Consider the following 13,771-nt stretch of genomic DNA (forward strand, 5'->3'; position numbering starts at 1 on the left):
GAAAAGATGACAAAATTCACTGATTATGTATGTATATGCACTGTTATACTTCAAAAACATGTCCACAGTAAAGGATGTTAGACAGAGATCCCAAGTAAAGAAAAGGAAAGAAACAAAGTTTTTAAGCACCCCTGCAATCAGGAGAGATACATGAGTGAGGATCTGAGGAGAGAAACAAGTGATTCTGAGTGTAGTTCAGAGAAATAATTCATGGAATATTGTTCATTAAATTGGGTGATCAGATCGCAAGAGTGCAATATCTGTTGTCTTTTTCACATTTTGAGAGCAGAATAAAAAGAACAAGTTGGAACACAGCACTTGGTAGGGCTAAAGTAGCTTTTTACCACAGAAGTTATGATATCAGTGTCACATTAAAGATACAAAGTGTTAAAATATTGTATGGATGGAAAAGAACTACACAGAAAATGTATATCCCAGACCATCAAAGTGATGATTTGTTATGCAACATCTGTATTAGTTTAGCCGTGCCAGAATCTGTCCTTGGCCACCTCTAAAATTGGTATCAATCACAATGTGTTTGAGTGCTATCCGATTCTGACAGCTCTAAAACATGTTAATTTCAGGTGTGAATGGGACCATAGAGTAACAACTTATGTCCATTCTTGTACTGAACTCTGGACCTTGTTCTTGTACTGTGTTAAAGCTGATCTGCAGTGCTTGGGGTGATCAGTCATTTAGCCAATGGCAGCTACTCTGTGTGTGTGTGTGTGTGTGTGTGTGTGTGTGTGTGTGTGTGTGTGTGAGAGAGAGAGAGAGAGAGAGAGATGAGGGCGAATAGGGGGAGATAAAGGAGGGGATCATGTAGATCCAGCTCCCTGCTGAGACACCAATCCCTCTTTATGGCTCGTAAAGACGCCTCCTCACGGCTGAGCCCGACGTGCACACACGCGCTTCATATACGCCTGAGGAACGGGAGGGAATGAGAGGGAGAAACTAGCTGGGAGAATAACCTGATTTTCACTCGCCGTTCCAGAACTCGTCGTCAGTATATCTTCTCACCTCATTTCGCTGATCGACTGAAATCCCACACACACATGCACACGAGAGGAAGAGAGAGAGGGAAACTGCATGATGAGATAGTTGGTATCGGGGCCCTGAGGTGAGCAGAATGAGAGTTTGTCCTTTTTATTGGCTGTAATTAGGATGAGGTCATTACCATGTGCCAAAGGCCTTTCACTGCTGGGAGATCATAAAATGCCACCTGAGCGATTTATATTCCACTCCCAGAATCCTCTGCAGCATTCCACACACATTCAAGAGATGAGGGGATAAGAGAAGACCTTAAATGTATGTGTCTGCATATACTAGTTCACATAAATGAAGAAAAAAAAAAACAGTATTGTATGTAACACGTAATATACTAAATAATGTGTAACACTATATTCTAATATCATTTTCGTTACACAGTAACATGCAATTTTATCTGTGTCAGGTATCATTAATCTATCTATCATTCTACAGTATATATCGTTCTATTGTTCTATTTATCAGTCTGATGATCATTCTGTTCTGTCTATCTATCTACCTGTCTGTCTGTCTATCTATCTATTCTGTTGTATCTATTATTATTATTATTATTATCTATTATTCAATTTATCTGTCATTCTATCATTCTGCAGTCGTTCATCTGCTGGGGTTGCCGTGGCATCTTAAGCGAGTGGAAGGAGAGCTCTATGAGAATGGTATGAGTAAAGATGATCAGCCTCTACCGGGAGCCGATTTCACCTTCACTCCCATCCACCTGCCAGGACTCAACATCACACAGCCAGGTGTGTGTGTGTGCTTCTTAAGTCATCTAACATAAGATTTCTATACAGTGTGATATCAATTCAGTGCTTCACACAGTCTGCCTAAATGTTAAGTCTTTTCCTAAAGCAGGAGCCAAGAAAGGATGTGTGTGTATTCAATCAGAGTTTATTTGCTAATTAATTAATAGCAGGGTTTACATCCGAAATTGCTAATTTAACCTATGTGCAAAACTGTAATGTAGCATAAAACATTTGCGAACAAGCATCGTTTCCATCCAACAAGTCAAAGAGAACAAAATCGTCACTTCCTGGTAAACTGGAACTATAATTCACTAACAAAAGTAGGAGAATATCATAATTTTCATATATAATAAATTACTCGCGCCTCAGAGCGAGTAGAGGAAACACAATAAATGCGGTCATTGCTTTCGGAGGTGGATGCTGCTGTTTAGGAACGCAGTCGTGTAAGACATTTCTGGGAGGCCTTTATACAGAAATACTTTGATGACAGACTTTACTTGTGCATTTCCGAATGACCATAACAATATTTCAGATGCTGTGGAATGAGATTGGTCTGCTGGTTAGTCAGGTTTTGCTGTCCCATCGCACAAAGTCACATGACTTTGTTGATGCGCTTGGAGGAATTTATTCGCAAAATGCATTTCCATCTCCCATTATTCGCCCTTTTTCAAACCTTTTTCAAACTCAAAATCCCTCTCAAGCAAACGCAATGCTCTACCACTGAGCCACAGAAACACTATGTAACAAAGATGAAGACATTTGTGTTTCTTAATATTTTTGTGAATTCTTTAATAAATGGAAAGTTTAAAAACAACATTTATTTATTGCTATATTAAAATGTATTTGTAAATGATGACAAATACTTGAACTACTTCCTTGTCTTCATTGCTATTGTCTTTCCTCTAAATATTTTCTCTATCAATATATCCTTTTTTACTATTAGTTTTTACACATTGTTATTTAAATAAAATATAGTCATAGTTTTCTGGTAGTCGTATTTTAGGTAAAGAGAGAAGACCAGAGCCTTTAGTCCCCTTTGTTTCAGTGACTTCTAGCCGATGTCTTCATGTTATGATGCAATGATGTTCCCCCTGGAGCAACGTACCTCAGGTGTTAAGCGTCTTGCTCAAGGGCACAGTGGTAATAGTTCATGGATTGCCCTTGCAGGGCTCAGAACTAAAATTTATTTGGTTGTCTAGCGCAGATCTTTGACCACTAGGCTGCACTACCCCAGTTTTTTTCGATGCGTTTATGTATTAATCCACAGCTGTGTTTGTTCTATCAAAGCTAATGTAAATAACCTCACACCTGAGAGTGCATAAGGGTTTCAGTCCCGCTACTCGATGCGGCAGGTGCCGTTTCATCTTTTTGCAGTCACCTGAATTTGACTCTAGACAGCAGAGCTTTTCAAAGAGTCCTGCAGATCATCACTTTTGATTCACATCAACTGAGCCTCTGAAAAATACATCATTCTTTTTGACACTAAAGAAGATATGGAGATGTCTGTGTTGATAGCATCAGAGGCAGGATTCATTCAAAAGCCCTCAGGCACTGTTTTTTGTACTTTTCACATCTACAAACTTTCTGTGACTGTCCATCAAAGAACCTGAGCTCGGTTGTCTTTAACAACTATCATCCTGAAGCAAAATTTAAGTGTAAGCTTTTGTCGTCTACTTGATTTAAGAGGATTATTTTTCACTTTCAAAAAAAAATCAGGTATTATTTATTCTGCCTTAAGTTGTTCCAAACCTGTATAACTTTCTGTCTTTTGTGTAGTGCAAAAGGTACATTTGTAAAGAATATCCTGTCCACAGTGTTTCACATACTAAAAATGAATGAGGACTGGGCCAGTCAAGCTTCAAATTGACAAAAAAACACCGTAGAGTCACGTGTACAATATTTCAGTCTATTTCTCACACAAAGCTATCATATGGAATGTAAGACTAGGAATATTATGAATGAGTCATATGGACTACTCTGATGAGACTTTAATGGTGCTTTTATGTTCTTTTTGAAGCCTGTTCATTGTAAATGCATACAAAAGAGCAACCAGAATATCTTTGAATATGTCTGCTTTTGTATTCCATGGAAGAAAGAAAGTCAGGTTTGGAACGACTTGAATACATGGCATAAACTAATACTTTAAAGCTTATGTTACAGATCCACATGGCAAACACTTGGTCAAATCTTTTTTTTTTTCTTTCTCTCTCTCTAAATCAAGGAAATTGGATGCATGTTATGTTATTTTTATTTTTATCTATTTATTTTTTTTCTTGACAGATAAAGAGGTGATTCAGCGAGGCAGGGTGATAGAGAGGGGAGAGGTGGCTGTCGGGACACAGCTGGTCCAGGCCATTCCTCCTGGACTCTTCTGGAGGTTTCACATTACGGTTCACCACCCCGAGTATGTGAAGTTCAACATCTCACTCACGCGGGATGCTCTGCTGGGCATCTACGGCAGGAGGAATATACCACCTACTCACACGCAGGTAATCACATGCAAACACAAATAGAGAAAATATAACACAAGTTCTTTGTTTAAGAGAGCTGCATAATTTTTCATATATGTTGTGTATGTACTGTTTTTATAATATGGCTGTCAATCTATTAAAAATGAATGTACAAATTTTTTTTTTTTGCAAAGAAGAGCCCCTAAATGAAGATAATTTAAAGAGTTCCTTTGCCATTGTTGCCTTTGGCTCACTCAGTTGGGTTTTAAAAGACAATTAATATTAAGTAATATTATCGTTTTTACCGGACTGTCACACTCGAGAATAAAAATAAAACTTGAGCTGAGCTGGATAATGACACTAACTTTGCAACAATCGACACTGTTATTGAACTAATTTGAGCTGAATAAGGACACTGTAAAGCTGCTTATAGCTGAACTGAACATTTCTTAATTGATGGACTTTGCACATTGACAGTTATTGAACTTAAGTGAAATAACATTGGACTAAACTGAGCTGAATGATGACACTGTTGTCTTCTGTACAGCTGTTTTACAGCTGAAATTGAATTTATTTCATAATTGATGAATTGTACTAAATTAATGTGAAGCTGCTTTGAAACAGTAAAGCACTGAGTAGAAATGATGAAAGTGGCTTTCAAAATATATTCCCTATTTTATTTACAGATTATTAAACATTAATCCCCTGCATCTGTGTGAAGAATCTTGAGACCTCTGTGTTATGATTCCTTTGTGCTGCAATGTAAAAAATGTGCACAAATACATACATTTTACAGTATGTGTACTTACATGTACTTATAGTGTACTTACAGTGTATTAATCTAAGAAAGTTCTGGTAATACAAGGTAACTGGTTTAGGGGTAGGTTAAAGGTTAGTACCTCGTTATAACATAGTTATTGTAATTACTATATTAAGTACATAGTATGTACATGAGGAACAGAACTGTAAAATAAAGTGCTACTGAAATTTTTTCATATAAGGTAATAATTGATAAATAATTGTGTTGTTGTACGATAACATGTGAGACAGAGAGATTTGTATTGGTGTGTCAGACATCTGCATCCATTCCCAGGTTTTATGATTGCTCTTGTTGGTAAATGTTTTCGAAGTACATATTGTTATGACTGGCAGATAAATAGAAGGATCAGGAGCGTATCTAACGAGGTGCTTCGGATGACCCCAACATACTAATTACATCTCATTATTCAGGATATCATCCGAGATTAACTGTTCACTTTGCTCAAGAAATTAGAGCCCGGTGTAATTCAATTTAAGGCTTCTCATTTTCACCTCATTTGCATACGCTCTTTCATGTGTAGGCGGAGGCATACCAAGAAGACTGGTTAATTGTTCCTGCTTAATGAAAAGCCTTCTTTTGTGTGTGCGTGTCAGAATAGAGATGTTTACACTGCCACAGCTTCCGCGGTTCTACTTCGGTGTACTTGAGTGAGAGTTTGCATGTGTGTGTGTTCACTGGGGCCTGACAGATCACTACTGCACTGAGACTGTCAACTCCATTGTGGCTCCCACGATCGTTCCTCAGTTTCTCTGGCTGTCATTAAAAGCAGTGGGGCTCTGGTGCAACTGCTGCCCTGCTGGCTCCTGCCTGTCAGCGTGAGAGTCATTACAGTCGATAGGGTTTCAGTGCCTCCACTGCTTCCAGAGTGACTCCGGAGGAGGAGAGGGACTCATTATAGCCAGAGGGTTCTGTGGAGCCTCGGAGAACGCCGCTCATTGATGTTTCTGATGTTTGTAACAGCTCTGTCTAAACACTGCCAGTCCCCCCCAAATACAGACAGAAAGACACACGCGCCACATATCTTTTCCAGTTTCTTGGAGATAGATACATCCCACTTACAGGATGGAAGTGACACAGTGGTGCGAGGTGATGAGACAGACGCTGAACACAGATATACTGATCACAGGCTGAGTCAAACGAGCACAGATGGTGAGCTGTAAATGCCTGGATGTAAACGTCTGGTATTTGTAGTGATTCCTGACTTGATCTTGACTCTGTTTGTGTGAATGTGAGCGTGTCTGGGTGTGTTTGCTCAAACTACAGGCCTGTTTCTGTGATGTGTGTGGATGTTGAAGCATGGGAAGGGGATCAGTCTTAGTTTATGCACACCATTAACACATTAGTCATGGTAGGGAGCAAATGAGGGTGCGGAAGATACACATGCTTAATATCATTAACAGTGAAACATTTACAGAGCCTTTCCACTGTTAGTGAATGGAAACGCTACTGGTACTTGTCGTGCTCAGAACCCTTCAGCCCAATCGTGTCATATTTTTCATTTTCAGTGCTACATTATTTCACATTATTTCTTAGCAGTACTAGTTCGAATTTTCATTGTATGATTAATTATTCCTTTGTTTAAATTTAATTAGGTTAATTGCTACTTTCCTAGTTTACTCTGCAATGTTGCTGGATTTAATAAAATTATGTTGCACTATAGATATTTTATTTTATTTGGTTACATAACGTTTTCACACTGTAGTTTTACCTCATTTGAAGTTGTTAAATCTATTACTCTATTACTACAAGAAGATAAGTGGGATGCCATTGATTAACCCTGTGGAAACTTCCCACAGGTACAGACAATGAATACGTTTGGTATAGGGCTGAAACGATTCCTCGAGTAACTCGATTACAAAAAATGATCGAGGCAAATTCCTCTTCCTCAAAGCCTCTTTTAATATTTATTTTAAATCTCACCTCAGGTTCTTTCGCAATTATTATTTTTTTATGTGACACAACGCGTTTACTTCACCCACAAAGCGGAGGGAAACACAAGCGCTGCGTCCAAAATGGCACACTGCAAGGAGTCAGCAGTGTTTTGATTTGAGGGCACGGGCAAACGTAAAGAGAACATCGTGGCGTGTGTCCATTGCAAGAGAGCTGGCATATCACAACTAGGGCCTTATGATTTCCGCGATGCAGAAAACGCGGAGGGAATCGCAGAATCCAGTCATAAAAACGGAATTTACAGTTTAACGTGGAATGGCAAGGAATTTGCCAAATTTTGAATGAATTTAATAAAAAATAGGTCATTGCACTTACATCAAATCACGATATATCTGTAAATATTAAGCCGGAACAGTCTATTTAAATATGAATCCTGCATGTTCTGCATGTCTCTGTTAATGAATGGAGCAGAAGCGCTTCTTCGTTTATTTACACACACTGAAGCGCGCGTGACACTCCGGTGATTTCAGAATCTGCTGTCTCACTAAATAAGATGTGAACACATGAACAACATCTCCAGAACTGCTCTGACAGTGAGCATGAGCATTTGACCATTTGATTGGAGTAAAACTAGCATCAAATCACATACACAGAACTGTAAAGGTACGTCAACCCGTCAAAATAAAAGTCTGGTTTAAAGACAAGTATTTGCCAGATATGTATTACTATTGTTCAGCAGAATGTTTTTATCCTACTACAAAAAAAGAAAAATCAAACATTATTTTTTTTAAGGTTTAATCACACAACATTTCTTCCATGTTTTATTTTTAATAGTAGGATCCTAAATCCCCTTTGTTTACCAAAACGTTAAGTTTGCTTAATTTTCAATAATTAAAAGATAAATTAATTTTTTATGTGTTTAATGTTTAATGTGCATCTTAGAAAATTCTTTATTTAAAACCCCAATTGAATGGCACTTAAATGCACTTAATTCATCTGTCAACTTTGTCATTGTTTACAGTACAAGTACAGACAGAGAAACAATGGGTAATACTTAATTTTTTTATGTTTGCATTGCATTCTATGCATTTAAAAAATAAAAATATTTTTTTTTTCTAAAAAAGAAAACTAAGTTGTTCATTTTAAGAGACACATTTAAGAGACATTTTCTCTTGCATAATTAATATTGCACTTTAATTAAGCAAAAACGCATTTTATCCGATGAATCGATGGAATTTTTGGTAGAATACTCGATTACTAAAATATTCGATAGCTACAGCCCTAGTTTGGTATCATGCTTTTACATTAATGTATCTTAAAATAGATTGCCAGTCATCGAGGCATTCAGAGGGTTTTCCAGACACACTGCCTAGATGAATGTAATGTAGCCTGGTTGTTTCCACTGTTGGGTGGATATACTTGATTAACTTTTTCCAGTTCTGTAGGATGCATGTTTTGGCAAGTAAGTATTGGACATATAAATAGGAGCTTGTTTTCTTTGTGGACTATGCCAAGGTTGGCAGCATCAACATCAGAGACATAAAGTACAGAGTGATACTGAGACACAGAGCACCAAGTTATAGACAGTCATTGCCAAGGGCATGAATTCAACTGTCGATCTGTGCTATGTTCTTTTTAACACAATTAAGATTAGATACACAAGTAACTGTACTGTATGTTCTTTTTCTCCAGTTTGACTTTGTGAAGTTGCTGGATGGGAAACAGTTGATTAAGCAGGATTTGCGGAATGTCAAAATTCCGAACCCTCCTCCGCGAAGTCTGCTGGTGTCTCCTCTGCAGGAGACAGGCTTTGTGGAATATCTTGATGTAGGCAACTGGTACCTGGCCTTCTATAATGATGGTCGCAAGATGGAAAAGGTGGTGGTGTACAGCACACCCATAGGTGAGAACACAACAATGATTGTTTTATTTTTTTCCCTTTCATTTAAATTATTTTCTCTGTTTTTGTCGATATCAGTACATAAAATAAATTGGTAAATGACTTCAGAATTATTTAATTATGCAGTGAATTGTGTTGTGTTTGTGTGTTCAGAAACAATAGATGGTTGCTTCACTAACTGTAACGGTAACGGAGAGTGTGTCGCTGGACACTGTCACTGTTTTACTGGCTTCCTGGGGCCAGATTGTTTAAAAGGTACAACTGAGCACAATAAAACACATCATCATAATCACACAATGAAAGACAGTATTATCAAAATAAGATACATAATCACATAACACATAATATACACAACATGATCACAGTTACTGTATGCACAAATACACAATATAATCACAATATATGTTATTATTACTCAACATTTTATCTGTACATTAAAGGGTTAGTTCACCCAATAATCAAAATTACTTACTTTTTTTCAATTTTGATTATTGGGTGAACTAACCCTTTAAACATTAAACATCATTAAACATTGCAGTCGAACCAAGCCTAGAGGCATATTCACACCAAGAACTATAACTATAACACTACATATGTTTTAAAAAATGAGGAATATGATTGGAATCACTTGCAGAGCGATATGAAGCCAATCAGAATCCATTCTGCTTTATAGAGCTCAAGCATTTAAAGCGGCAGATGACGTAACTTCAGCAGGCTCTTTGAATAAACAGAACATTATTGTGCATTGGTGTGGACACTTTATCGATACAGTTGTCTTTATCATTTTCATTCTTAGTGTGAACAGGTCACACAGTATTACAATCTTACAGTTACACAGTGTTACAAAGATCAGATTATTTATGATTTTGGTTGTATATTTCAGATTCTTGCCCGGTGCTGTGTAGTGGTAACGGCGATTACGAGAAAGGTGTGTGTGTGTGTCACACTGGATGGAAGGGGGCGGAGTGTGAGGTGGAGGAAGGCCAGTGTATCGATCCCACCTGTTCAAACAATGGAGAATGTCTCAACGGAATCTGTGTGTGCGCTCCTGCTTTCAAGGGCGACAACTGTGAGCAAGGTAAACCCCCCACCCCACACACACACACACACACTTTCATTAAAATATTTTCAGCTTTTACAGGACTAGATTCATTTTTAGATAGAAAGACTGAGTTTGAAGCACAAATAACCCTCATCTGCAACATGACCATCATGCTGAGTACGAGTGTGTGTGTGTGTCTAAGTACAGAGCTACTAGTCTATCTCCACGGCTTGTTTATGATGAATGTCCTGTAATTGGATTTTAAACACACTTTCTCCCTTAACTATTAAGCTGAAAATTCATTGCCGCCATTTCAGTGATAGAGAGAGTTACAGAGAGAGATACAGAGAGAGAGACTCGATTTAAACCCATGTAGATCCATCCACCAAATTAGCATTTCCATCAGACACCTTCCCCATCTACACACACACACACACACACACACACACAGACACACTGAAGTGAACATATTGTTGCTGTTGTAATTGTAATTTACATGTGTTTGTATCTTGTTCTTTTTTGTTATGCACTCTCTCTGACTGTGCTGCTTTCATGTTTCACCTTCTCTGCCTCTGTTTTAAGCACAATTCAGACAGAATTCATTTTCTAAATGACGTTTGAGTTAGGATTATTAACAGAGGATGCCCATTTCATTTACTGACGGACCGAATAGAGATGATTTAATCTAATTATAAAATACTACATTGTTAAGGAAAACATTTAAATAAACATCTGATTCTTTTACTACATTTACATTTATTCATTTAGCAATTGTATAACTGCTTCAACAAAAATATTGAGCACCAAAACAGTTTAAACATTGATAGCAATAAGAACATTTATTTATAATTGAGCACCAATAATATTGATAAAAGGAATAAATGACATATATTTTATATATATGTAAAATGTATATGTAATTTATCATTCAATATTGGGTATATGCCAACTGATTTTGGATATTTAATTGCACCTTTTCTGTGTATCTTGATTGTCATCTTGTGCTTAGTTAAAAAACAGTAATAATTTATTAACAGTGTTAAATTTAACCTTCATGAAATCTAAAATAAAAATACATTTTTGCACACACACCGTAGTATTCAAATTAATGATTTGTTTTATTCAGTAATCATCAGCTTACCAGAACAACACTCAAGTGTAATTCCACCCAGATCGAATACAAAATGGTCCAAATCCATAATGAAGATGCACTAGGCAGCACAAGAAATTCAGCTGTAATTATGGTGTTTGACGTAGGTCAAAATATATGAGAAGTAGCGTTGTGAAAATAATAATATACTGCAATCACACGCTTTCCGAACCGGATGGGATTAGATGTCTCAGAGGTAATTTGCACTGAGTTGTGTGAAGAAAAATTATATTCGAACAGGATTAAAATCATGAAGTACAACAGTGAAGCCCCAATTTTCCAAACTTCCTCTGGGAAAACTAGTTCTGTCTGCATATGGCTTTATATGCACATACATCCTACATGCACCTATAATTAATTGTTCATGGACAAATCTGTTATTTCTGTGTGTGTTTGATTGTGTGTGCATGTATGTGATTGCAGTGGACTGCGTTGAACCGTTGTGCTCAGGTCGTGGGGTGTGTGTGCGCGGTGAGTGTGTGTGTTCCGCAGGCTGGGGAGGTGAGAGCTGTGAGACTGCACTTCCTGCCTGTAAAGAACAATGTTCAGGTCATGGAACATACCAAGCCCAGACAGGGGTGTGTGTGTGTGAACAGGGATGGAGTGCAGAAGACTGCTCCGTGGGTGAGTAACAGTCAAAACACACAGGCATGTGCAGGCTTTTTCCTTTCATCGTATCATTTGTAATTCTAGTCTTTAAAGTGCTTTTTCATCCTTTGGTCATGCTTCTCTCTCTCTCAGAAGTCTCTGATTTGAGTTTGATTCAATTACTATTGACATCAAAACTCCAAATCCAGTTTTGCTCCTGTCTGACAGAGTAAAGCAGGGCCCTATGTGCAGTAGTATGGATCGGCTTTTAATTGTAATGTGATGTATATTGCAAAAGGGGAATGTACTTTCTTTAATATAGAGAAAAAGGATTCGTTCTTATTGCCTGATTGATTGTGCATCTTCTAAATGAAACCTGCTAGACTGTAGAATTTCCTTGTGTTTTACAGATGGAGGGAGAGCATTGCAGTTAAATGCATGATATATACTGGGCACTTTCCATGAGTATGGTACACTTTGATATCCAATTACTATTTTAAAAGCTTTAGAGGCCTAAATATCATTTTTTCATGCAAGAACTAACATTATGTTTAGCTAGTTGTAGAATTTCCCATCTCTTTCTACAACGGGACAGGAGAACAACTAAATAATCTCACTTGACTTTCTCAGTAATGCCATGCTGACTGCATTCATCAAACTCAACCATTTAACCCTGTTACTGTAAGTTACTGTAAGAAAATGTTGAAATAAGTATTTTTAGTTAATTTATGGTACCTAAAAGTTTAATTATAACCACAAGCTACCATTTGGTCCTAAACTATCTTAAACTAACACCAACTGAGTGATAACATAATTTGGGGTAAATCTGCAACCTTGGATGTTTATTTAAAGTTTGATGTTTATTTAGTGTTTATTGCTATAAAATTTAACAAACTGTAGTAAACATGTCCCAGATTTTACAAGGTTACAAGGCTGCAAAAAATGTAAACCTCATATAAAATTAAGAAGAAAAAAACTACTTTTGGGATATTTAGTCTGACCACTCCTGAGATTGACAATCAATATATTCTGAAGTTTAAACACAGCTCCTTTCACTGAACAATTTGTTGCAAATGGAACTTCTTATTGTGTGAGCATTTCAGGGCCTATTTTGTACCCTGTTCATGGAATGTGCCACCAGTTTCATCATTTCCTGGTTAACAATGATGATACTTAAATAAGAACACTTTTTTTTATTGCAAAGAGATTGCTCATCTGGAAGATCGACAGGATTTTGTAACTCGTTGCCTTTTGGCCACTGGCTAGAATATGAAATCATTTATTAAATATTAGATTATCAAACTGCAATATTTATCAAAATGCATGAATATTACAGCATGAAACTGGCTGTTTCCACGGCAGAGCAGTTAAATTGATAATGTGTATATTAATAAACATTCCGGTTTAATGCCCTTCCTGTCATTTCAAGACATTTATATCTCACGTGTGATTGAGGGGAAGAACTCTAGTCCGATGTGCTTTATGGAACTGCAAGGATAATTTGTTTTGAACGGTACGAGACGTAGAGGGCGATAAGAGTGAGAAAGACAGAGGAGAGGCTGTCCAAGCTCAATGCTCAGTGCTGCAGTTACAGAGGAGAAAAGTGGCAGCTGATTTTATGTGACTTTTAAGATATGAAAATCTGTCATCTCAGTTTGACCTGTCACCAGTCCTGTAAGTACGCATGAAGACAAAGCCATTCTGTCTGAGGGCCAGAGAGCAGAGATATCTTACTCGTTCAGGGAAATTGTTTTTGTCATGAAACCATGCTAAACTGTCTTGAATGCAAAACCACAGTAACAATTGGACAGTTTAGGCTGGTGTGATAAAGCAGGCTGTAGATGGAGAGGAGAGAATGTGCGGGAATTTCTCTTCTTTTTACACTTTTCCACATTGTATATGTATTATATATGGCAAAGAATAACGATTACTGTATATATAGTACTTTAAGCCAGTGTGCTCAGATTGTTTGCAATGTGCCAGACAGTCCAAACAGAATGAGTGAAAAAGTCCAAATAAGCAGTCCCTACTGGAGCAATGAAACAATCCGTGACGACTGGCAGCAGCCATGCCACAGACTGAGGAAAAAATGCTGGGACGTCAAGTGCATAGCATGACCACACCACTAAATTCCTCCGTTC

The 13,771-nt window shown here is 37.5% G+C and overlaps 1 protein-coding gene across 2 annotated transcripts in view; it reads left to right on the forward strand.

Annotated features, from left to right (window-relative positions):
• LOC132139877 (teneurin-1-like) overlaps positions 1-13,771 on the forward strand; it is a 154,297-nt gene that overhangs the window by 97,108 nt on the left and 43,418 nt on the right. For both annotated transcript variants that reach the window (XM_059548546.1, XM_059548545.1), the window contains exons 6-11: positions 1,641-1,790; positions 4,071-4,279; positions 8,643-8,853; positions 9,004-9,105; positions 9,734-9,928; positions 11,466-11,666. In XM_059548546.1, the coding sequence (XP_059404529.1) occupies positions 1,641-1,790; positions 4,071-4,279; positions 8,643-8,853; positions 9,004-9,105; positions 9,734-9,928; positions 11,466-11,666 (1,068 nt within the window). The remainder of the gene's footprint in view (positions 1-1,640; positions 1,791-4,070; positions 4,280-8,642; positions 8,854-9,003; positions 9,106-9,733; positions 9,929-11,465; positions 11,667-13,771) is intronic.

The sequence above is a fragment of the Carassius carassius genome, chromosome 4 (genome assembly GCF_963082965.1).
Source record: "Carassius carassius chromosome 4, fCarCar2.1, whole genome shotgun sequence".
In the NCBI taxonomy this organism is placed as follows: domain Eukaryota; kingdom Metazoa; phylum Chordata; class Actinopteri; order Cypriniformes; family Cyprinidae; genus Carassius; species Carassius carassius.